General features: G+C 44.9%; 2 protein-coding genes and 1 non-coding gene across 3 annotated transcripts; all 3 read left to right on the top strand.

Moving 5' to 3' along the window:
- Nucleotides 1-193: 193 nt before the first annotated feature.
- On the top strand, nt 194-8142 carry LOC136423074 (malignant fibrous histiocytoma-amplified sequence 1-like). Its single transcript, XM_066411090.1, has 8 exons — nt 194-454; nt 2114-3562; nt 3788-3905; nt 4121-4382; nt 4648-4797; nt 5236-6178; nt 6533-6774; nt 7132-8142. The coding sequence occupies exons 2-8, from the start codon at nt 2172-2174 to the stop codon at nt 7395-7397; spliced, it is 3372 nt and encodes a 1123-aa protein (XP_066267187.1). The 5' UTR covers nt 194-454; nt 2114-2171; the 3' UTR covers nt 7398-8142.
- Nucleotides 8143-8558: 416 nt separating this feature from the next.
- On the top strand, nt 8559-8682 carry LOC136423717 (U5 spliceosomal RNA). Its single transcript, XR_010753787.1, has one exon. It is a non-coding gene; the product is annotated as a U5 spliceosomal RNA (small nuclear RNA).
- Nucleotides 8683-11304: 2622 nt separating this feature from the next.
- Nucleotides 11305-22652, top strand: LOC136422831 (tyrosine-protein kinase HTK16-like). The gene is made up of 15 exons (XM_066410733.1): nt 11305-12166; nt 12836-12962; nt 13409-13549; nt 13788-13893; nt 14774-14841; nt 15018-15155; nt 15389-15585; nt 15953-16032; nt 16929-17044; nt 17520-17723; nt 19208-19354; nt 19770-19955; nt 20338-20429; nt 20938-21064; nt 21614-22652. The coding sequence occupies exons 1-15, from the start codon at nt 11520-11522 to the stop codon at nt 21803-21805; spliced, it is 2568 nt and encodes an 855-aa protein (XP_066266830.1). The 5' UTR covers nt 11305-11519; the 3' UTR covers nt 21806-22652.
- The last annotated feature ends 210 nt before the right edge of the window (nt 22653-22862 follow it).

The following is a 22862-nucleotide window of genomic DNA, read 5'->3' as shown; positions in this document are numbered from 1 at the left end:
AATTGTGAAAAGGTAAGCGTTACACCTAGTTTAACTTTTTTGAATGACATTGTATGCTATTTATTATACTATCAAAGTCCCGTTAACGTGTATGACCGTGAGATACCCCGAGAGGACCGTTCAACATAAACCACCTGTTTTTCCCACCCTCCAATCGACCCTTGGGAGCAACCCGATACGTGACGTCACAGACGCAGTGTTGTTTTAAGACAGCACTCCTGAATACTGAACAAATGGCAGGTTTTACTCGAGTGTTTTTCTTGTTAGCTAAACCTTCGTGCCAACACCGCGCAAACGGTAAACAGCGGACGCCTTATACGACGGACGATGTACTTTCCTCTGAGGAAAAAATCTCCCGATTGGAGTAAAAATAGCGCGGTATTCAGCTCAAGATAGAATCCATCCGCGTCGCCCAGGCAACATAGTTCCTAGAGGGCGGTGAATCGTTCGACAGGTGGGTGCGTTCGCTCCTTTTGTGACTAGCTACAAACGCATTCATTGAGACTTAATTGAGCGTACTGATTTTGTACGGTATGCAAGAAGCCATAGCTCTTTTAGACATAGGCGCCTGTGTCAAAGTCTGCGTACTTGACCCAAGTCCATAAAAAAAGTTGATTTCGTGCCGCCTTTTAAGCGAAGTGTTCCATGGTTGGGTTTGTATGTAGCTTAAGATAGTGTTACGTGTCTTTAGTTTAGTATCTTTTGTACCATTATTGGGTTCCTTAAAGGGGAAAAAGGCATAAAAAATATCTTCACCATAGCACCAAACCAAGGCGGGTTTTACTTTATTCACGCATGACAAACGTTAGTTTACATAGTTCATATATCGATTTTTCAGCAGGTGTGGTGAAGTTGTACTTGGTTTCCTAACCACCGTGTAAAACGATCCGCTCCGGTTCGGTCCAGTGACTATTGTTGTCTAAACTTTTGACACCACGCTGTAGCATACACTGTGTCACTCCTAGAGACCACCTCACGGCAAATCTAAAACATTTCTATCAAACTTTGCATAAGATATGAGATCGAAGTGGATTTGCATAAGGTCGGAGTGTCAACGCAAGAGCTTTGCTTATCAGATGGCCGAAATAGATCTTAAAACCCAGCACAAACATTACGTTAACTATCTACGGAAATTCGGCGAAGCATTGACCGATTACTGTTATAAGCGTCTCTAAACAGCCAACTTTCTTCCTACATTCTCACGGGTATATATATAGTCTACATGGTTCACACCTAGTCGTTCTATGGATTCATATAATCGAAAGGACTGTCGTCATAAAACACCTCGACTCCTAGACAACTAATGACACACATTTTAAGAAAATCATGTCGTAAATAATTCATATATATAATCATCTGACACTCGGGTTGTCATGCGTCAAGTTACACACTATTTCTTTGCGTGAAATTGTTGTCATTGGTAACGGTAGAATACTTTTATTATAGATCGGGGTCGCGCGTTCTACGGTTACCTCTGCATTTTGTGGAGCTATTAATCTTCGTTAGCCTTCAGAATACGAGACGTTCTAGCTGCCTGTACGCTTTAAAACCACACTTGTTACCACAGTCTTTAGAACAGGCGGCAAACATCAAAGAGCTTGTCACGACACGTGGATTTACCCACCTGACAGGTATAGCCCCTTGTTGACCCGGCTTAACAGACATAAAGCAATACTTGTCGAGCTAAATAGGTAGGTTTATTCATACTAGTCCTACCATAGACAACATAGGAGGTGAGGATAAAACACAGGATGTATCTTTACTGTTAACATATCCTGTACGAATGTAAAGGCTTTGCAACTGCTCGTCAGAGAAGGTCAGTCGGGTCTCAAACATGTTTTTGAACTGTCCTCGGAAGTTGTTATGATACGCTATCAGGGTACTCCCTCTTCTGGTCTGTCTGATTTTAGTACACGTATATAATGTTGTTCAGCTTTGGGATTGGTACGATTTGTGCCAACTGTTCAAATACTAAGAAAAACAGCTGACCCCAAAGTCTAGCTAAGGACTGTTGGTAACTCACTGTTGCTTTATGTTTGTAAATGCGAGTTCGATATCAAAATGACCTGTACTTAATTCATTTTATTCACTGAGCAATATTTTCACTTTTCAGGTGGTCGCCCAAACAAACTTCACTCCCATAGCAAGTAGAAGGCGTTGACTAACTAAAAATGGCGCAAGGAAAGGGCGCAACCCGCCAGGCGTACTTCCTCACCGACCCTAACAAGTACGGCCGCTTCAAGAAAATGTCGCGAATCGTCCTGACCCACCCGAACCCAGACGCCACCCCAGTCCGGAATCAGTCCCTAGTGACCAGCGACATCGCCTTGTTCACAAATCTGACGACTATGACGATATGTAATAACACTCTGACTGGCAAGTCGTTGAGAAATATCTGTCTCTGCCCCACGTTGTCCACAGTGACAGTCAACAACTGCGCAGTGCCGTATCTACCCGGACAGATGGCTAAGCTAGAACGGTTAGAACACCTCGACGTGAGTTTCAACGAAATCACGTTCATTCCGGACGCTGTCTGCAAACTTCCCAAGCTAAAGACTCTCAAGGCACGCGGAAACAGAGTAACCACCTTAAAGAGCATCAAATCTCTTAAGCATTCCAACATGACCGTCCTAGATTTGAGCGAGAACTTCGTCGAAACCGTTGCCCCGAAAGACAACCAATCACCGACGCTGAGAGATCTCGATCTGTCCTCCAATAGACTGCGGTCTTTTTCCATGAAAGCGAGTGATTGGCCCGAGTTGAGAAGTTTGAGTTGTTCAGACAACAAGATGACCAGCTTCACCATTATGTTCAGGGTGAGAAAGGCAGGGGAGGGGAAACTCAGCAGGCTGTTGCTAAGCAGTAACCGACTCATCAAAATCCCCAACACAGTGTACGACCTACGGGATCTCGAGATTCTGGACATATCGAATAACCTCATCGATCTCGTTCCCGGGAATATCCGGGGTCTGAGTAAACTCTCGTCCCTCGACGTCAGGCGCAACAGACTCAAGGCCTTGACCTTGGACATTTTCTGCATGCCGAACTTGACCTCGCTTGACCTCTCTCACAACATGCTCGTCCGAGCGAACTATGATGCTCAAACAGGCCCAGGTGTCCAGCTATCCGAGGCCCTCAAATCGTTGGACCTGAGCTACAATAGGTTCCCTGACATCCCTACCATCGTCATCTTGTTGCGTGGTTTGGAAAAGTTAGATTTGAGTCATAACGAAATCACCAAGTCTGAACTTGAACTCCCAGAGAACGGCCCGGACAAGCGGAAAGAAGGAACCAAACTGAAGACTTTGAACTTGGGTGGAAATAAGCTTCAGAACCTGCCACTCGTGTGGTGGTCCAAACTGTCTCAGCTGACGGAACTGGATCTGTCCGGAAACGATATCAGCGTGATCCCTCCGGAGGTTGTCAACATATCACAGAACTGTAACGTCAACCTGGCCGGGAATCCCCTTCAAGAGCCTCCGTACAGCGTGTGTCGGTGGGGTTTTTCCGCTATATCGGATTTCTACAAGGACTTGAGCGAAGGAGAGGACACATTCTGCAGGTAAGGCTGATGGTAATAATGTTTGACGGATAACAAGACAATTTTGCCATCCATCCATCAATCCATCCATCCATCCATCCATCCACCCATTGATTCATCCATTCATCTATCCATCCATACATTTCATTCTTCCCTTACTCTTTATAATTCCTCCCTTCCTGTCCTCGTTACACGTCGCAGTGTTTGTTGATGGCGCCGAAACTTAACAAACTGTTTTTCTTCAAGTATGAACGTGCTGGTTGTGGGCGCCAGGGACTCCGGTAAGACCGTGTTGGTGCACGCCATCAGGCGGAGTGAGGCCCGGTTCGTGTCCTGGGTACCGCAACCCACCATAGGCGTTGAGGTGAGTAATTTTTTGGCGACGCCTCAGGGAAGGAGCCAATGAATTAGAGTTACGGTAAAGTAGAGGTGGTTTCAAAAGGTGGTTTGTTCTTTGGAAGATATGTAGGATTTTAGATGCAATGCGTTTGAAACAACGTCATATCTTTGATGCTTTTAATCTAGAGTAAGGTGATAAACATGTACTTATTCTGATGAGGTATGTTGTATTCTTTTCAGATCACCGACTTTGAGCTCCAGATGCCAGACCAGAACACGGAGCAGATGTCGGAGATGGATGCGTTCTTGGGCGGCCTGCCGGCCTCCAAGTGCCCGTGTGACAAGTTGAACGTCCGGACCTGGGACTTCTCCGGAGACCCCAGCTACAGCGGCTTCTACAGGTTCCTCCCGGCGTCCACACGGCTGGTCCTTCTGGTCACCGATCTCAGCAGGTTCACACCGGACAGCTTCGCCGTCAACGTGGAGTCGTGGTTCACAAACGGTAAGGTTCACTTCGGCCTAAGCTTCAAGCAGATGTTGGGTGCGTGTTAGTGGTTTATGCGTTTTTCTGGTACTGTTAGACGCACTGAATGACGCAAAAAATATGCTTGAAATTCTGAGCTGGATTCTACTTCTGCTCGGAAATTAACTTTTAATTTGATTTGGCCGCTCAGACAATGCCTTCAAAGATGTTCTAGTTAGTAGCAGTCATTATTCTTGAACGCGATTCGCAGACCTAACGCAGATTGTTGCGTTTCTCTCCACAGTGTCCAGTTTGTTGCGCAGCCCGGTTGTCATCCCCGTGGCGACCCACTTGGACGTGATCACCGGGGAGGACGTCATCCAGTCCCGCTGCCGCACCCTGCTCAGGCTGCTGATGGAGCTCACACAGAGACGGGCGCTCGAGATACGGACAGGTATTTCTTTCTTCCTTCCGTCTTCCTTCCTTCCTTCTTTCCTTCCAAGGTTATGTTACTTTAATCTTTAGGCTAGGTCTTCTCATGCAATGCACGGCAGTTTGGTACCAGTAGCTGATTTCGTCTTGTATTAGACATGATCTCCTTTTTACCATATCAAACCTGACATAATCTATTAGCAAAATCATTGCAGTAAACCGTGATACAATGCACACACACACGCACACACACACACACACACGCACACACACACACACACACACACACACACGCACACACACACACACACACACACGCGCGCATGCACACGCATGCGCACGCATACATTGCATTATTACATTGGTACGTACGCTGCAGCTAGGCTATAGCTATCGAAACTTCGAATAAGTTGGAAACAGATCATAGAGAATTGGCTGTAAGTTCTTTGTCTCTGTGCAGCTCTCAGTGAAGCCAAGGTCTCTCTCAACATACACGGAGGGGAGCTTGCGAGGGAGAAGGTTGCGGAGCTGGAGGGAATCCTGAAGACACAACCGGTCGTGTACTCAAGCGTCTTCTCCGTCAGCGCCATCACCGGCCGGGGGATCGAGGCGCTCAAGCAAATCATCCGGAAATGTGCAATCAACCCGAAGATGGTGCCCGAAGTCACTCGAACACTGCCGAAGTCCTGGCTCGTCGTTCGCGACGGTATCCGGAAAGAGACCATGCCCGTCGTCAACGTGCAGTACTTCAGAGAGTCGCTGTTGTCGCTCGTGCCTTCTGGCCTTATCCAATCACAAGTCAAGGTCATCGCAACGTACTTCAAGGAAACCGGCGACGTCGTCTATTTTCCCCACATTCCTGGCATGGAGGATGACGTCATCCTCCGTCCCTCTTGGTTGGTGGAGAAGCTCAGTGCCGTCATACGTCACGACATGGAGAAGACGCTATCGTGGCCACTTGAAGGAAAGAAAGATTGTCTCAGAAAGCAGGGGCTCTCGAAGAAAGACTTCTTCAGGATGCGGCGGGAGGTATCAGAGAAGGCATGGCTGGACTCTAGACTTGTGAAGTGCCTGTGGGAGGAGCCGCCAGAGACATACCACAGGGTTCTAATGACCATCATTGAGCAGTTCAGCTTGGGGTGCAAGGTCGTTTCCATGGAAACGGTTCAGCTGCAGGACAGAACGTCGTCCGATGTCCCCGACTACAAGGCGACGAAAGCGCGAGCATTCACACAGAAGGAAGCGGTGAAGGTCATGTTCCCTTTCTACCTCTGGAACGAGCGACCCGTGGATCTGAACCAAGCCTGGCCCAAGAAGTGCCCGCTGACGTCACAGGAGGTGAGCGTCACCTACCGGCTGCAGGGGTCCTCTACAACCGGCACGTTCCGCAGTCTTATTGTCAGGTATGAAGCTACGTGTATCTGCTACTTGTTCTAGTGGTCCCCTCTATATTGGGGTCACCTATTTTGGTGTCGGTCCCTTGCTTGGACTGACATTCCTTTTCTTCTAGTACATTGGTATCCATCTGTATCTAGCTATCTGGTCCCTATTCAAGAACACGTTTTGTCGGGTACTGGATAAGGCTGGATGAGGCTACAACGGGGAGGAAATAGGAACAGGTACCAGGCAATCCATAATTCATTTCACTGTAGGAGCCAACTTTCCATCGTGGCCGCAGCTATGTGTTTCGCTCTTCAGGTTTGCCTGTAGAATCTACTTGGAGGTTAAAACATGACATCTCTCCTTATTGCCCGCAGGTACCGTTTGATCAAGCCCAAGGTGGAGTTCCTGCACACGTGGAGAGACGGCGCTGTGTTTAAGAGGGAGGCCGACAACAGAGCCTTCACCTTCCTCATGACCGTGGAATCGGCCAGGGAGACATCCGGGACCCTAGCGCTGAGCGTGCGCACTAGCAAGAGTCGGGAGGCCCTGCAGGCGGTGTGGGAGGTCCTGTTGCCGCTGCTGATGGAGGTGGAGAGATTGCTCGCCCAACTTACAGGTAAGTACCGTGGCCCATAAAGACACCACGCGAAAGTGCTTTTGAAACACCTGGAACTGCTTTTGCGCAGCGTTTTTACGGGCCACGGTAGGCAAGAGACTGTTCTATTAGCCAATAATTTGATCATTCACTTTCTCATTGATTCAAATACACAACGTAACCCACCAACCCCCCTGTCTGTCTCTCGCTCACTCACTCCCTCACAGTCTCACTCCTTGTCATTCATTCCTTTATTAGTGCACTCAATCACTCACTCATGATCACTTACGCACACAGGCATTCACTAATTCCATCACCGATGCACTTTCCTACCCGCATTCTCATTCGGCTGAAATACCACATGTTCATTGTCCTCAGGAGCAAGAGTGGACCGTTACAGCTCATGCCCCAGGTGTCGCCAGCCGAGTTTCATCGGTCAGTGGACGCACCCGGAGGCCGCGCGGACATCCGGCGGGACGGTCTGCTCACACTGCAAGGACAGGGTGGAGTTAGGCTACCTGGTGCCGCCCCGGGACGTAACCAGCGTTGCCAACCCCGAAGATGGAAGAACCGCTGCGGTAACTGAACTTGATGAACCCAAACCACACACGCCCGTGGACGGTAGTGTGACAGTAACACATTAGAAACCACAGGCCTGAGAAACCAGAGCCCGACTGAATAGCGCACCTAGCGGTAATGTGGAGTTAGGACACCTGGCGGACATGCGTAACCAGCGTTACAAACCCTGAGGGTATATGATATAACCGTTGTAGTAACTGAACTTGAAGAATGAAGAACCCAAACCACACACTTCAGTCGACGGCGGTGTGGTAGAAACCCATTTGGGACGTTATACTGAATAGCGCGCCTAGCGGTAATGTGGTGAAAGGACGTTCAGCACCAAGGACAGGGGCGATAACAAAGAGCTCGAGGGATACGACTCGGTTGATTGAATGATAGAAAATTGCATGTTAATCAAATACAGACGACAGGGCTGTTTCTGAAGAAACTTTATTGGGCTGAGCTCGAGGGTATATTCTTGTAAAGAGCCATTCACATGATTGAGAGTGTTTAATGACCCCCCCCGCAAAGTTTCCTAAAACAGCCCTCAGTGACGTTAAGATGATTTCAAGTCACCTAGAAGGACAACCAACTTTGACAGAAAAATTGATGAAATGCATATACATGTACCCTTGTATATATATATATTATACATGTACCCTTGTATATATTACTTATTTAATCGATTTGTACCTACCATGTGTTGCACAATAAATCTGGTTAGCTGGCTATGTTGACTTATCGTATAATAATCTATTTGCCGTGTTATTCTGAGTATTCATTGACTTCATATTGATGAAATGCAATAAATGCAATGTCTGAAATGAACTCCGATTCAGAACCTTAAGGTACGAACTACGAAATCATTACAGTTAAGATATTACAGCAGAAGGTTCAGACAAAACAAAAGTTTACCCTTCGTTGACCCTTGAGTTGACCTTTGACACATGGATACACCTGATTATCATATTTCCCAGGGGACCTTGTCGTAAGAAGATCTTTTCCAAATATGATTTGTGAATCGAATTCTTCTGTCAATTATTTCCTGCAGTTTCGAAGATGGGGATTGTATCAATACGACACCATAAAATGTATATCTAATGTTAGAATTGATATTAGAGGAGGTCAGTACACGTGTGATTTATGTTTCTGTAAATAGATAAGAATTCATCGCATCTAATTATACCCACAAAATGATCATGTAGCTGTTTCGAAGTAGTGATACTGCTTCAGACCACAGGTCTTTACTCTGGTTTCCCTTCAATGTACCACGTACATCTTTCGTTTCTTTACAAAAGATTTCCGTGGTGGGGAACGATCAATGAGATTGTGGTTCAATTTTTTCTCTGCCCTGCCTTGGGCGGGGCTCCTAATAACCCAATGAAGTGACAAGTCACAAAAACACACACATATACTAACTGTTGGCAATCTTGTCCCGGCCGTTTCAAACAACTTTTGAGGCAGCAGTATCTTGTAGACGGTATAACCGCCTTTAGGCGCAACACACTAGCCTCTACCAGGCATTCACACGGGGGTATGGATAGTAGAATTCGGCAGAAATAGGCCTAGGGTGAGTAAACTGGCCAGGAGAGTCCTGATCAGTCCGCGGGAAGGTTAACATTTCCCCAAACTCCGCGGTCAGATTCTAGATGATATCCTATGGTGGCTGTCTATAGCCAGCGTAGTTAGTCTGGTAGAGACTTGCAATTGGCATAACGTTACATACAAGAAGTATGTACAAGATGTACTGTTTTTCGGGGGCCCCACTGCCAGCTCGTATTGATCAGTCTGCTAGCTTGTACGGACGAGGGTCAATAGAAAACACTGAAATGACGGCGTGGGCGTACATGGAAAACATGGTAACGTTACATACAGGTGTAACGTTAGATGATAAAATATATGATAATAAATCCGTTATCAATCATAATGACATGTAGAAACTAGAATGGCAACATTTTCGGGAAAATGCAGGATATTCCCCTCCCATTACCTACACCTCAAATATGACATCCTTAGCATTGACCGTAAAGGGTCTTATGAATTTTCTGCATAAATCATGCAAATGAGGCCCTCATTAGCATATTTTATGGTCAGGTTTTCTGACCTTTCCTAAAGGTACCTACATCTCAGATCTGACATCCGTAGCTTTTACGGTAAGGAAAATAGGACTTTATGCATAAATCATGCAAATAAGGTCCTCATTAGCATAAGTCATGGCCAGGTGTGTTCACATTTCCTAAAAGTACCTACAGCTCAAATATGACATCTGCAGCTTTTCCGGTAAGGGAAATACAAGTATCTTCATAATTTATGCAAATGAGGTCCCCATTAACATAATTGATGTCCAGGTGCTTTCACCTTTCCTAAATGTACCTACATCTTTAAGATGGCATCCACAGCTTTTACGGTACGGGAAATACATGTTTATGCATAAATCATGCAAATGAGGTCCTCATTAACATATTTCATGACCAGGTGTGTTCACATTTCCTAAAGGTACCTACATCTCAAATATGACATCTGCAGCTTTTACGGTAAGGGAAATACAAGTTTCTGCATAAATTATGCAAATTAGGTCCTCATTAGCATAATTCATGACCAGGTGTGATCACCTTTCCTAAAGGTACCTACATCTCAAATATGACATCTGCAGCTTTTACGGTTAGGGAAATACAAGTTTCTACATAAATTATGCAAATGAGGTCCTCATTAGCATAATTCATGGCCAGGTGTGTTTACCTTCCCTAAAGGTACCTACATCTCAAATATGACATCTGCAGCTTTAACAGTAAGGGAAATACAAGTTTCTGCATAAATTATGCAAATTAGGTCCTCATTAGCATAATTCATGACCAGGTGTGATCACCTTTCCTAAAGGTACCTACATCTCAAATATGACATCTGCAGCTTTTACGGTGAGGGAAATACAAGTTCCTGCATAAATTATGCAAATGAGGTCCTCATTAGCATAATATATGCCCAGGTGCATTTACCTTTCCTAAAGGTACCTACATCTTAAAGATGACATCCGCAGCTTTTACGGCGAGGGAAATACAAGTTTCTGCATAAATTATGCAAATGAGGTCCTCATTAGCATAATTCCTGGTCAGGTGTGCTTGCCTTTCCTAAAGGTACCTACATCACAAATATGACATCCGCAGCTGTTACGGTAAGGGAAATACAAGTTTCTGCATAAATTATGCAAATTATGTCCTCATTAGCATAATATATTGTCAGGTGTATTCACCTTTCCTATAGGTACCTACATCTCAAATATAACATCCGTACCATGTAACATAAGGTACATATAACTTTCTGTAATACCATTAGTACAGCCACCACCTCACATCTACTTGGTTTTTGGCAGAAGAAGAAGAAGAAGAAGAAAGAAGAAGAAGAAGAACAGGCAAGCAAAAACAGTATATCCCCCTTCCCACTGGAAGGGGAATATAAATACAGCATAACATTAAACTATTCTACATGAAGAAATTTTCATTCAGTTTCTCAAACTGCTTCATAATGACATATATTAGTTACTGTATAACTTTGATATACCCAACATTGTTGACCCGCACCTTCATAGACAATCGACCCCCAAAATATCTTTTGTGAAATCTAGGACAGCAACCTACTAATATTTCAGCCTAAATTGGTTACCGAACAGAAATTGACTTTTGACGGGAGAGCCCTGAACTATGACGGACTTTATATGTGAAACAAATGAGGACTTGACTTTGGGGTATATTCAGCAAAGTATAGTAGACTTTTCGATTTTGAATTTAGCCTCCCTTTGAGATTTCAAGGTCCCAATTTTGAATTTAGCCTCCCTTTAAGATTTTAAGGTCCCAGTTAACGAATTGGCTCTTAAAACACCATGCTATTGTAGGCTATTGAAATTTAAGAGAGCACACCAGAGGGGGGGGGGGTAGGATATATCTTGATGCATATTTCAAGCAGCATATGGCAAAACAGGGCTCTCTCAACTCAAGTAACACGTCAGTCGTGCTTTGATTGACAGACCGTCTTGCGGGACGTCGGGCAACCCCCAGCGATCACGTGTCGCGGTCCCAGACCAATTAATTAGTCTGAGTCACACCCGGAACTTTGTACACGGCTTGAGGTTCGCTGTCTGTTTCCTACGCTGTAAATAACAACAAGAAGGCTTCGTGCTGGCGTCTATCGTTTCTTGAGAGGACGAAGCTGCCATGGGGGACCGGGCAGAGTTGCAGAATTTCTTGGGGAACAGCGAGTCCAACACCGACCCCGATCTGTACGGCGCGCGGGAGGACTGGTACGGAACCACCTCACACCCGGAAGTCAACAATGTCAAGAAACCTTACAATGGCAAGTCCGTAAAGGAGATGCTCAGGGAGCTTACTCTGGACGATCTTATGAAGAAAGACCAAGACAAGATCTTGGAGAAGGACAGTGACATGATGTGGTTCCACGGGAAGATCACCCGTGATCTCGCCTCGCATATTCTACACCAAGCAGGGCTAATCGAAGGTCAGTTCCTGGTCCGAGAAAGCGTGACCGCCCCCGGCGACTATGTCCTGTCCACGGTAAACAAGGGGCAGGTTTTCCACTTCCAGATACAGAACGCTGGGAACCTGCAGTTCAGTATAGACGATGGTCCGGCCTTTCAGGGCCTCGACCAGTTCATCCAGCATTACCGGAAAGGGTCTCACGGGCTGCCCACCAAACTAGTGGACCCGTGCAAAGGGAACCCCCCTCCCTCGGAGGCCAGGCGGTACGGGCCCGACACCCTGCTGCACCTCTCCGCTGCCGAGGGCGATGTCATGTCCGTACAGGCCATCCTGGGACACTCCCTGTGCCCCGACATCAATGCAAGGTTAGTAAGGTCAACCCCCAAGGGAGTATTGTTTTGGGCGTGTCTGTATCAGTGTATGTGTGTGTTTTCTGCATTGCACTTTCAGTATGGTCTGCCAGAGGGTGCTCACAGTCTAATGGGGTGAAGTCTGCCATCTCTGACTGCCATATTCCATTAGATGTTGACAGTTTAAGTCAATAAGTGAACACTTGCAAGCAATTAGATTTGTGAGAGCAAAAGCAGAACACTTCCTTGCCCAAATGTTGCCCTTTCCCCCTGCATTACCTCATGTGAGGAAATGATTTTTAGCAGAGGTTGAATTACAGACTACAGACATCTACAGAGTGTAACAGTGGGGTTCAAGCACCTCCAACTGACCAGTCTAACTGGTCTAGACCTTTTAGCCTAGTGGTTAAGGCATGCAGCCTGTGATCTGGCTGTTTTGGCGCGGGTTCGAATCCCGGGGGCCAGGAGACCGTTCTACTCGCTTCTTTGTATCAGCTGTTCCAAAAACTGTTTGACCCCCACCTGTGGTAGATAAGAGACTGATCCCATTGCCCCGCCCACCTCAGTTGAAACTTAATTGTTTCAACATGTATGCTAATTGTTAAAGATAATTAGAAAATCTTCTCTTTTGGTATCATAAGCACTTTAATTGTAACCATGACTTCTTTTTATTGACCTAACCAGGAACAGCATTGGCCGAGCGCCACTTCACGAGGCGGCGTTCCTGGGTCACGATGAGGTCGTGATGGACCTGATGCGAGCAGGGGCGCACGTCAAGTGTCGTGACGGGAATGGAGCCACCGCTTTACAGGTGACATCAGTCAAGCACACATTTGCTTAAATCCTGTCAATTTATGTTAGTTGTACTGTGCGTATTGAGATTGATGTGATTAGATGATAATTCTATATCTGTCATATGCACAGACCTCTAGCAAGGACATGACACAGAGGGTGAGCTGAAGCCACCTCCAGTCAATAGACTGTTCAGGGCTGTCAATCAAAATTAGTGATTCGGCCAATAAGAGACGAGGCTGCTGATTGACAAGCCTGGATGATATATGTGCTTGACTTAACTGTAACTGCCCGATGATGACAAAGATATTTCTAACGTTATATTAAGTAGTCACTTTTTGTCCCTGACCACTATGTACATACCTCAGCAACCTGAAAGGGAGTATTTGTCTAAAGTACAGAACCAAAAACAATAAAATTCACCTGTAGCGCCTACTGATGGGAATAATCATGCCTTTGTCTCAGCTGGCCTGTGCGGGGAACAGGACCAACACCTGTCGGATCCTGATCCAGCAGGCGGGCGCCGAGCCCCAGGACCAGTGCACCACCACGGGATACGTCCCGCTGCACGAGGCCGCGGCACGCGGGCATGTGGAATGTGTCAAGGTAAGAGGAAAAAACTCATGCATTACAAGAAACGGATGCACACATTCAAGAAGAAAAACAAGAAAGCCTACGATTACTTTGTATTAGATACCAGGTAAACAGCCTCACAGTGTAACACCAGGTTTATACTGAAGAGTACAAGCTGCATATCTGGACAGATTAAAGTATATCGGGTCACTTTTGAGTGAATAATTGTCACAATTTGAATTTTGATGCATTGATATTCCTGTGTTTTAAGCTACTCCTCCAGTTGAATGCGCCCTGTCATCCCCGGAACCACAACAACGAGACACCAGTGGATCTGGCCAGGCGCTATGGCTACGCTGAAGTTGTGGAGATCCTAGGTAAGGCCACACCAATTCTATTTCTTGGTTAATGGATTTGTTTTGAATTTTAGAAATGTAGGACAAGAAATTAAATTAGTGTGGCCTAAGCAGTGCAGACAATAAGCACATCAGACTTTTCTCCAGCCCAAGATTTTATTCTGTCATCTTTATTATTAGCAAACTCTTAGACCACTTTGTTTATTGTGCAGACAGCATTTTATAGAATCTATGACATGATTATGAGATGTGCAATATGTAAACAGTGTGAACACCTTTAGTAGCTTTTTGAATGTTTCACCGTTGTTTGTTGTTGTTGTTTTCACTCCTTTGTCCCTACACTTTGACAAACAATTACATTGAGCAGGTATGGCTTATTTGGGCTTTGGCTTCTTGCTTTATTAGCTTGAATATGTGAATGTTTAGTAACTTAATGTAGAATCTACACACAGTCTTGTACCTTCCTTTCCCTTCTCCCTCTACCTCTGACAGGACATCTGGCAGGCTAAGTAACGACAGGTAGGACCTCTGGACTTTATTTTCACTCCACGCTTCTGCTCACATTTTCTCCTTCTCCACCAAACTTGTGTATCAAATGCTTTCTTATACTACTTCTCCGCTACCTTTTGTCTCACTGTTGAATGCTCCCCTTCTTCACCCTGAGTGTTTTCCTCCTTCTTCCCTCAGTTAAATCCGCTCCCCCACACACCTGTTGTTAATGCTTCTTTCCCTTTATGCTTACAGATAATCCTCCCCCCTTAGCACTTGTCCCTAATGACTTCCCCCCACTTGTGACTGTGGATTAGAAGTTTTTCCTACACTTTTCCTCTTCACACTCGCAGTACACTGTTTACAATACATGTGATTTAGATTGATGCATGACTTTTATCTTTTTTGACAGAGAGTTTTAAGCCTCTCATACCTATGACATCAACCAAGGAATGGTTGCACTCGGACATGGACAGAAAGGTTGGTAGAACTTTGTATAGTGTTTGTGTCACTTTGATAAACATGTTGGCCCCCTAGCAACTTCTTTTCAAACTTCAGATCTTCAGCTATAATCAAGGTACACAACTTGATAAGCATGCCATATCTAATATCCTTTGTGTTTATCAAAGTAAAATTTCTTACACTATTGTCGACAGGCAGCTACTGAGGCACTGAAGAAGTTCAGCAACAAGGATGGCTGTTTTCTGGTCCGGGTCAGTAAGAAGACTGCAGGAGCGTACGTGCTGACAATGTCCGCATGCAAAACAACCTACAACTTTGAAATCAAGCAGAAGGTAACTGTCCTAGCAGCACATGGTGTAGTCAAAATTGAAGAATCTTTTGACATCATTGTCCTATGTTCTTTGCCCCCTAGCTATTGCACAAAGTGATGTCCTTAAGATATCACTGTATAAATGTATACAATCTTATCTATATACATGTATACAGTGAAGATTTTCAGTAATTCTCACAGTCGTAAGAGTTGTTTCAGTAATTATAGAATACTGTACCTGGCTGTCTTTTCCAGGACAACCAGTGGTACTACATAGACGATGGGCCCCTGCTGGATTCTTTAGAACACCTCGTGGAGTACTACAAAGGTCGGGCGGACGGATTGCCTGGGAAGCTGGTCACGCCGATCTCTGCCCAGGACGTGCTGGAACCGGGCCCCCACCACCCACCTGTGGTCAGGAGAGACAGCGACTACACCAGACGGTGGTCCATGTAGGCACTCCTTTTACACACCTGTACTTCACAACGTAAACATTAGATATGACCTCCTTGATATGACAATGTGTAGTTGGGCATGATTCAGTTGATTGATTTATGGACAAAAAGGAATGACTCTGAGGACTCCCACATGTACTGTAGACCTTGAAACATTCGCTGTGGTGTTGTTTTGCGCCACAAGCACGTTAAAGGGGAAGCAACCCCTTCCTGTAAAATATATCCCACTACTGAAACAGAAAGGAAAGTTGATGCCCTATGTGTCAATAGGTACTACTAGGGTTTGAACAAAGGATGTCAGCAAAGTCTGTGATGCTGCATGGCAGTTTTGCTAATCAACTTTTTTGTTGACTTTATATTTCAGTGGTGAGCCTGACATGCCTCCACCTGGTCCCCTGCCTCCCAAACCTGTCAAGTGGCCCTCTAGCCAGCCTACTGGGCCAGGTGAGCTCATCACAACAGACCAATCCCATAGCCCTGCTCATGCTGCCACTCTCTGATTGGTCAAATCGCTAATTGACATGGTCTAACTGCTAATTGTGATGGACAGTCAGGATTGGTCTATACCATGGAAATGGGCTATAGTCTCCAAGCAGATGTAAGGTCTGGCTTGTGTAGCTTTATGATAAAAAAACCCTGGAAGACATGAAGGTACAGTGTGAGGTGATACTTTGTTAAATGCGACATACCTGAGAAATGGTGAAAATTGCTTTACAACGGGGGACATAATTCAGTCTAATCTGGTCTCAGCACCCGTAATAAAGGCTAGGTTGAAAGATAGAATGACAGGAAAAGGCCATTGCTTGGAATGAATGGGTCTGGTAGTTTGATTCTCAATTTTTACTGCCCTTGGGTGCAAATGTGCAGATGTTGGCACATTGCTGCACCAAATCCGTGGGTGTTTTTTGGCACACTTTTTTGACAGATCAGCCAAACAGGCTCTGTGGGTGTCACTCCACGGTCTGGAAAGGTCGTGGAAAATGCCTTTCCCAAGGGAACAACGTCAGAGCATGGTGAGTATCGAACCCGGGACCTATTTTGTTTCTGAGTCCGACACCCATTGGGCCGACGGCACCGCAGAAATCAGCAATTTCAAATTGCTGCTGCTGGGCTGGGTGCTGCTTTCAATCAGTTTTGATTGTTGACTGGGGAGTGAATGCCCCCTGGGGACAGCATAAAAGTGGTTGCTGTTTGGGTAAGATATTCGGTTGCTTAGCCGAGGGTTTTTAACCATGTTCAATTGGACGGGACTGTTTCAATTTGGCTTGTGACTGCAGGTGGTTACCTGGCCAGGTTTGACTGAGGATGGAATGTAACACGCTGTTGTTGTTGACCTCTAGATGTGGACAGTCACATTGACCTGAAGATGACCACCGGCTGCAGTGTAGACGAGGAGTTGCCGCAACAGGAAGCACCGCCCCCTCCTGGCCCGCGCAGGGAACTGCAGCCAAAAAAGGTCAGTTCTCATAACCTTTACTGAATACACACACAGGTAAACATGCCTGTCCCTGGTGCTAAACATCATCCATACACAGGCAAGTATACCTGTCCCTGGTGCTGAGCACCATCCTTACACAGGCAAGTATACCTGTCCCTGGTGCTAAACATCATCCATACACAGGCAAGTATACCTGTCCCTGGTGCTGAACACCATCCATACACAGGCAAGTATACCTGTCCCTGGTGCTGAACACCATCCATACACAGGCAAGTATACCTGTCCCTGGTGCTGAACACCATCCATACACAGGCAAGTATACCTGTCTCTGGTGCTGAACACCATCCACACACAGATAAATACCTGTACTCGATGCTGACAAGTTGTTGACCAAAGTTACATTTTAAGAACTGTATCCTTAAGTAGGCTTAACATCTCAAACACCAAGTGTGTGTTCTTGTTAATATTGCTTTGTGATTTGACTCCACAACAGAAACCAGTGCCGATTCCGAGCGAAGCTTCTCCGCCACCCCTGCAGCCCAAACCGCAGCGCCCGCCCGTGGTTCGAGTGGAGGACGGTCCCGACAAGGCGCAGAAGCTCATCCCCAGGGAGTCACTTCAGCTGGGGCGTGAGCTGGGGCAGGGAGAGTTTGGCTCTGTACTGATGGGTGTATGGACAAGTCCTGATGGGAAGGAGGTAATGTTATAGTGTGTACATGTATGTGTGTGGGGAGGGGGGCAGGGAGAGTTTGGCTCTGTTCTGATGGGTATATGGACAAGTCCTGATGGGAAGGAGGTAATGTTATAGTGTGTACATGTATGTGTGTGGGGAGGGGGGCAGGGAGAGTTTGGCTCTGTACTGATGGGTGTATGGACAAGTCCTGATGGGAAGGAGGTAATGTTATAGTGTGTACATGTATGTGTGTGGGGAGGGGGGCAGGGAGAGTTTGGCTCTGTACTGATGGGTGTATGGACAAGTCCTGATGGGAAGGAGGTAATGTTATAGTGTGTACATGTATGTGTGTGGGGAGGGGGGCAGGGAGAGTTTGGTTCTGTACTGATGGGTATATGGACAAGTCCTGATGGGAAGGAGGTAATGTTATAGTGACATGTATGTGTGTGGGGAGGGGGGCAGGGAGAGTTTGGCTCTGTACTGATGGGTGTATGGACAAGTCCTGATGGGAAGGAGGTAATGTTATGGTGTGTACATGTATGTGTGTGGGGAGGGGGGCAGGGAGAGTTTGGTTCTGTACTGATGGGTGTATGGACAAGTCCTGATGGGAAGGAGGTAATGTTATAGTGTGTACATGTATGTGTGTGGGGAGGGGGGCAGGGAGAGTTTGGTTCTGTACTGATGGGTGTATGGACAAGTCCTGATGGGAAGGAGGTAATGTTATGGTGTGTACATGTATGTGTGTGGGGAGGGGGGCAGGGAGAGTTTGGCTCTGTACTGATGGGTGTATGGACAAGTCCTGATGGGAAGGAGGTAATGTTATGGTGTGTACATGTATGTGTGTGGGGAGGGGGGCAGGGAGAGTTTGGCTCTGTACTGATGGGTATATGGACAAGTCCTGATGGGAGGGAGGTAATGTCACAGTGGAGAGAATGTTTCCCGTTGCAGCCTAAGTTAGTCTCATCCTTGCAGGTTTTCAAGGCAGGCAGCTGTGTGGCTTTCTCAGAAATAAAATGGTACATGTAGAAAGTTTAGAAATATGTTTTTGCTTACTTCTTTCTGTTTCAAGGTGGACTGTAGAAGTGTATGAAATTGACATACATATATAAAGCAACTTGTGGTCATTTAATCCACCTCAGTCTGCTTACTTGTGCACTATGATCACCCAAGGCATGTAACACTGTGCGGTGGTGCCCCCTAGCAGTCTGCTGCAGAACTGCCACATTGGTTGATTTAGTACATACTGTAATTCTTGTTTCTTTCACTGTAACTTTATGTTCACTGTTTTCACGGTCACCCCTGTGCCGTGCACTTAACATAACTGAAAAAAAACCTGTTGTTATTATTTAAGATTCCTTCACATATCCATTCTATAAATCACTTGCCGCCACCGTGAAGTTAAAGTTCAGTGAAAATGTCCATTTTCCTTACACCGTGAAATTTTGCTACCGTGAACATAAAGTGATTTACAGCAAGTCAGATGTGACTGTGTTGTTTTGCCATGTCAGGTTCCTGTGGCCCTGAAGACTCTGCGAGGAGAACACATCCAGCATGGCGAGCAGGAGTTCCTACGGGAGGCCAGGGTCATGATGGGGCTGGACCACTTCTGCATCGTGCAGCTCATCGGGGTCTGTCTGGGGCCACCTATGATGATGGTATGTACACAGGTTAGATAGACATGTCCTTGGGGCTGAACACCATCCACACAGTAACACACCGTCATTGGTACTGGCTGCTGAACACAATCCACATGCAGGTGAACACCATGAAAACACACCTGTCCTTGGTGCTGAACATCATCCACACACAGGCAAACACTAGATGCTGAACACTATTCATATATAGACAAGCAAACTTGTCCCTGGTGCTAAACACCATCCACACAAATGTAAACACGCCTGTCCTTGGTGCTGAACACCATCCACACAAATGTAAACACACCTGTCCCTGGTGCTAGAAACTGTCCACACACAAACAAACAGCCCTGTCCCTGGTGCTGAATACACAAATACAGGCACATCTGTCCCCTATATGTACTAACATCCCTTGATCACTGTTATTCTATTGCAGGTGCAGGAGTTGGTGTCTATGGGCTCTGTGCTGGACTACCTCCTGGACTATCCACAGAAAGTGTCCCTGCCTGACCTGAAGCTGTGGTCAGCTCAGATAGCTAGTGGCATGATGTACTTGGAGGAGAAGAGGTTTGTCCACCGTGATCTGGCAGCACGAAACATCTTGCTGGCCTCTAAAGATCAAGTAAGATATAAAATTCTTGCTTTCACAGAGCTCAAAATACCATTTCCATATACTGTGCAGTTAGGACTACAGTTTTCTTATGTTTACCTGCATGTTAACTACATTGACCTATGGTAGAAATAGTCTGCAACACTGGAGTGATGTGCAGTATGGCCAGTAGCAGCCAAAAGTTGCCTAGCATCAGTAGTAGCATCCTTCAATACAGCAGTTTACAAGAATCAAAATGAATGATGCATAGCAGAAAAATATAAAGGAAACTAATATCTATCAGAAGTCCTACCTCTTGACCTGACTGTGTAGCAGCCTATTGTATGCAAGAAATTTTGTCACCTTTTCTAATGATTCTTCAATTTGTAACTCTTAGTCTGTTTCTTTTATACAGTTGAAAATCAGTGATTTTGGCCTGTCGAGGGCAGTAGGAGCAGGGAGTGACTACTACAAGGCCTCTGCTGGGGGAAGGTGGCCTGTCAAATGGTAGGACTACTGTAATTGCATTTAAGTTTGCATGGTTTTTATTTCGCTGTAGGGAGAAAATGGAGTGTTTGCGGTGGTTTTAAGTTCGCATTTGAAACAATAGTAGTGCTACAGTCATAGGTGGGCAAAAAGTTTCGTGGGGGTTTTAAGTTTGCGCTGAAGAGTTTACCTCCAAAACCGCGAACATAAAAACCACAGCGAACATTTCTGCATTTACAGTATTCATATTCATTCAATTTCAGGCCATGCCAATTCATTTCCTTGTTCTCTGACATTTTTGAGTACATATTTAGCAAGACGACAGCATGAAACCTGTGATATAAAGTGGAGTGGATTTATTCCTCAAGCTAAACGACTCTTTCACACCACGGTCGTCCCTCTGTAAGACATCTGGAGCTGCATAGTTCTCGTTCAGAACTTTTATCCATCATGTGACCTTTTATTCAGCTTGAAACCTGTGAGATTGCTACTCCTGGAAAATCTTGTGACTCTGTGATTTATAATTTAGGTATGCCCCTGAGTCTATCAACTACGGGACTTTCTCCCACGCCAGCGATGTTTGGAGCTATGGCGTTACGTTGTGGGAGATGTTTTCTTATGGACAGCAACCATATGGGGATATGACAGGCGCTCAGGTAAGTTTCAATTCATTGTTTAGTAAGGCAAATACATTCCATTTGCCTAATTTTTAGGTTCTCCTGGCCATGGATAAGAACTTTACTAACATAATGAAACACAAGGACCCTTTACAAAGATACTTAAACTCGTGACATTTAAAACTTATTGCTATTAATACTGTTGAATGCAAGCCATTGTCCATGTGTGCGAAAGAGAATTTCTACTATTTGAATTTGAAAGAGAATTTGAAATAAAATGTCAGTTGTCTACAGTTCTGCAGACTGCTCTTGAATGGCTATATGTTTCTGTGTGCTATGTTCAACTGGTGAAGGTCCCCATAGGAATGTTTTTACAGCAGTGGATACATACATGTAAAAAGATGTAAAATGAGGGGTCCTTTGTTCACGGTGCTTCGAGCATGTTAAAGGGGAAGGACTTGCAGGGGATCCCTTCCTGTAAAAATGTACCCTGCTACTGAAACAGCAAGGAAACTTGCTGCCCTATATGCCACTAGGCACTACAAGGTGAGTAGCATTAATGTCATTTACATACATTTGCCCCGACAGGTTATTCAGTTTATAGAAGAAGAAGGGAAGCGGCTGTCCAAGCCAGATAAGTGTCCAGAGAAGGTGTACCAGATCATGCTGAGGTGCTGGTCCTACGAGCCGAGCCAGCGGCCCACCTTCCAGATGCTCAACACCATCTTCAGCGCAGACCCCGAGTACGGCACCCACCAAATCAGACAAAAACCTTACTGAAGTGAAGGAAATCTATATTTGATATAGTCCATGACTTTCATAAGTAACTTTGTTGTTTCCTTTTTATTGTTTCTCTTACAATTAGAAGAGTAAGATACATGTACATTTAAAAATTGCATCAGTTGAATTTTGTCCATATTTATATAAAAAATTCTTTCGGCCTATCAAGTCTTGTTCATTTCAATGCTTTTCAAGACAATCCTATTTCCTTAATGCACTCTTGCAACATGCTCCAAAGGAAGGATTATTAAGACAATTAGATTGTGTTGATCAGCAGAGGATACTTTGGACACTGTGTAAGGTTACAACATGTCATGACTTATCAATGATAATGCTGTTCGGATGTAGAGGTGTTTGTGTATGTATGTATAATATTGTAAACAACTTCAACAAGACAGGTCTAATACAGTCCTTATATTAATATGGAGATGGACTGATCAGGGTCATATTATATATGGATAATATTTTGCTTATGATCAAGTATACAGAATATATAATATTTATATATACTATAATGCATGTATATGAAAATACTATTTTTGGTGAGATGGTTACTCAAAGAACACTATATTGTGACCTGTATCAGTTTCGTTTACGTATTTCTAATGGTTGGTGGAATGTCTCTTTTGTGATGATACAGAAAATGGCATGTATCAATTCCTATAATCTTGAACTAGTCAATTGTTCTCCAGGAAGAATATCTTCATTTAGTCAAGTCACTACTCAACATTAACAAACCAATCAACCAAGTTCAATGTAACATCTTTTATTATTAATTGTTGTTCTCTTTGATCTATTACTTAACTGTTGTGGTCAAAGTTGAATAAAAAAGATAACCTGCTTTATAGTCATGTACGGTCTCATTTTTTGTGTGACCTGGAATGAAACTTGATTTCAACTGTATAATATATTGTTTCCAGATAAACCAGACAATTTCACAGAGTACACAAGGAAATGAAGAATAGCCATGTAGATTTTCTTCAAAGCAAATGCACAGATGACATTACAATTAAAGTGAAATAAAAAATATGAGCATAAAGGTTTTAAAACTAATTTC

The sequence above is a fragment of the Branchiostoma lanceolatum genome, chromosome 17 (assembly GCF_035083965.1).
Source record: "Branchiostoma lanceolatum isolate klBraLanc5 chromosome 17, klBraLanc5.hap2, whole genome shotgun sequence".
NCBI lineage: Eukaryota > Metazoa > Chordata > Leptocardii > Amphioxiformes > Branchiostomatidae > Branchiostoma > Branchiostoma lanceolatum.
Note: the sequence above shows the minus strand (reverse complement) of the source record. Positions and strands in the feature narration are given on the sequence as shown.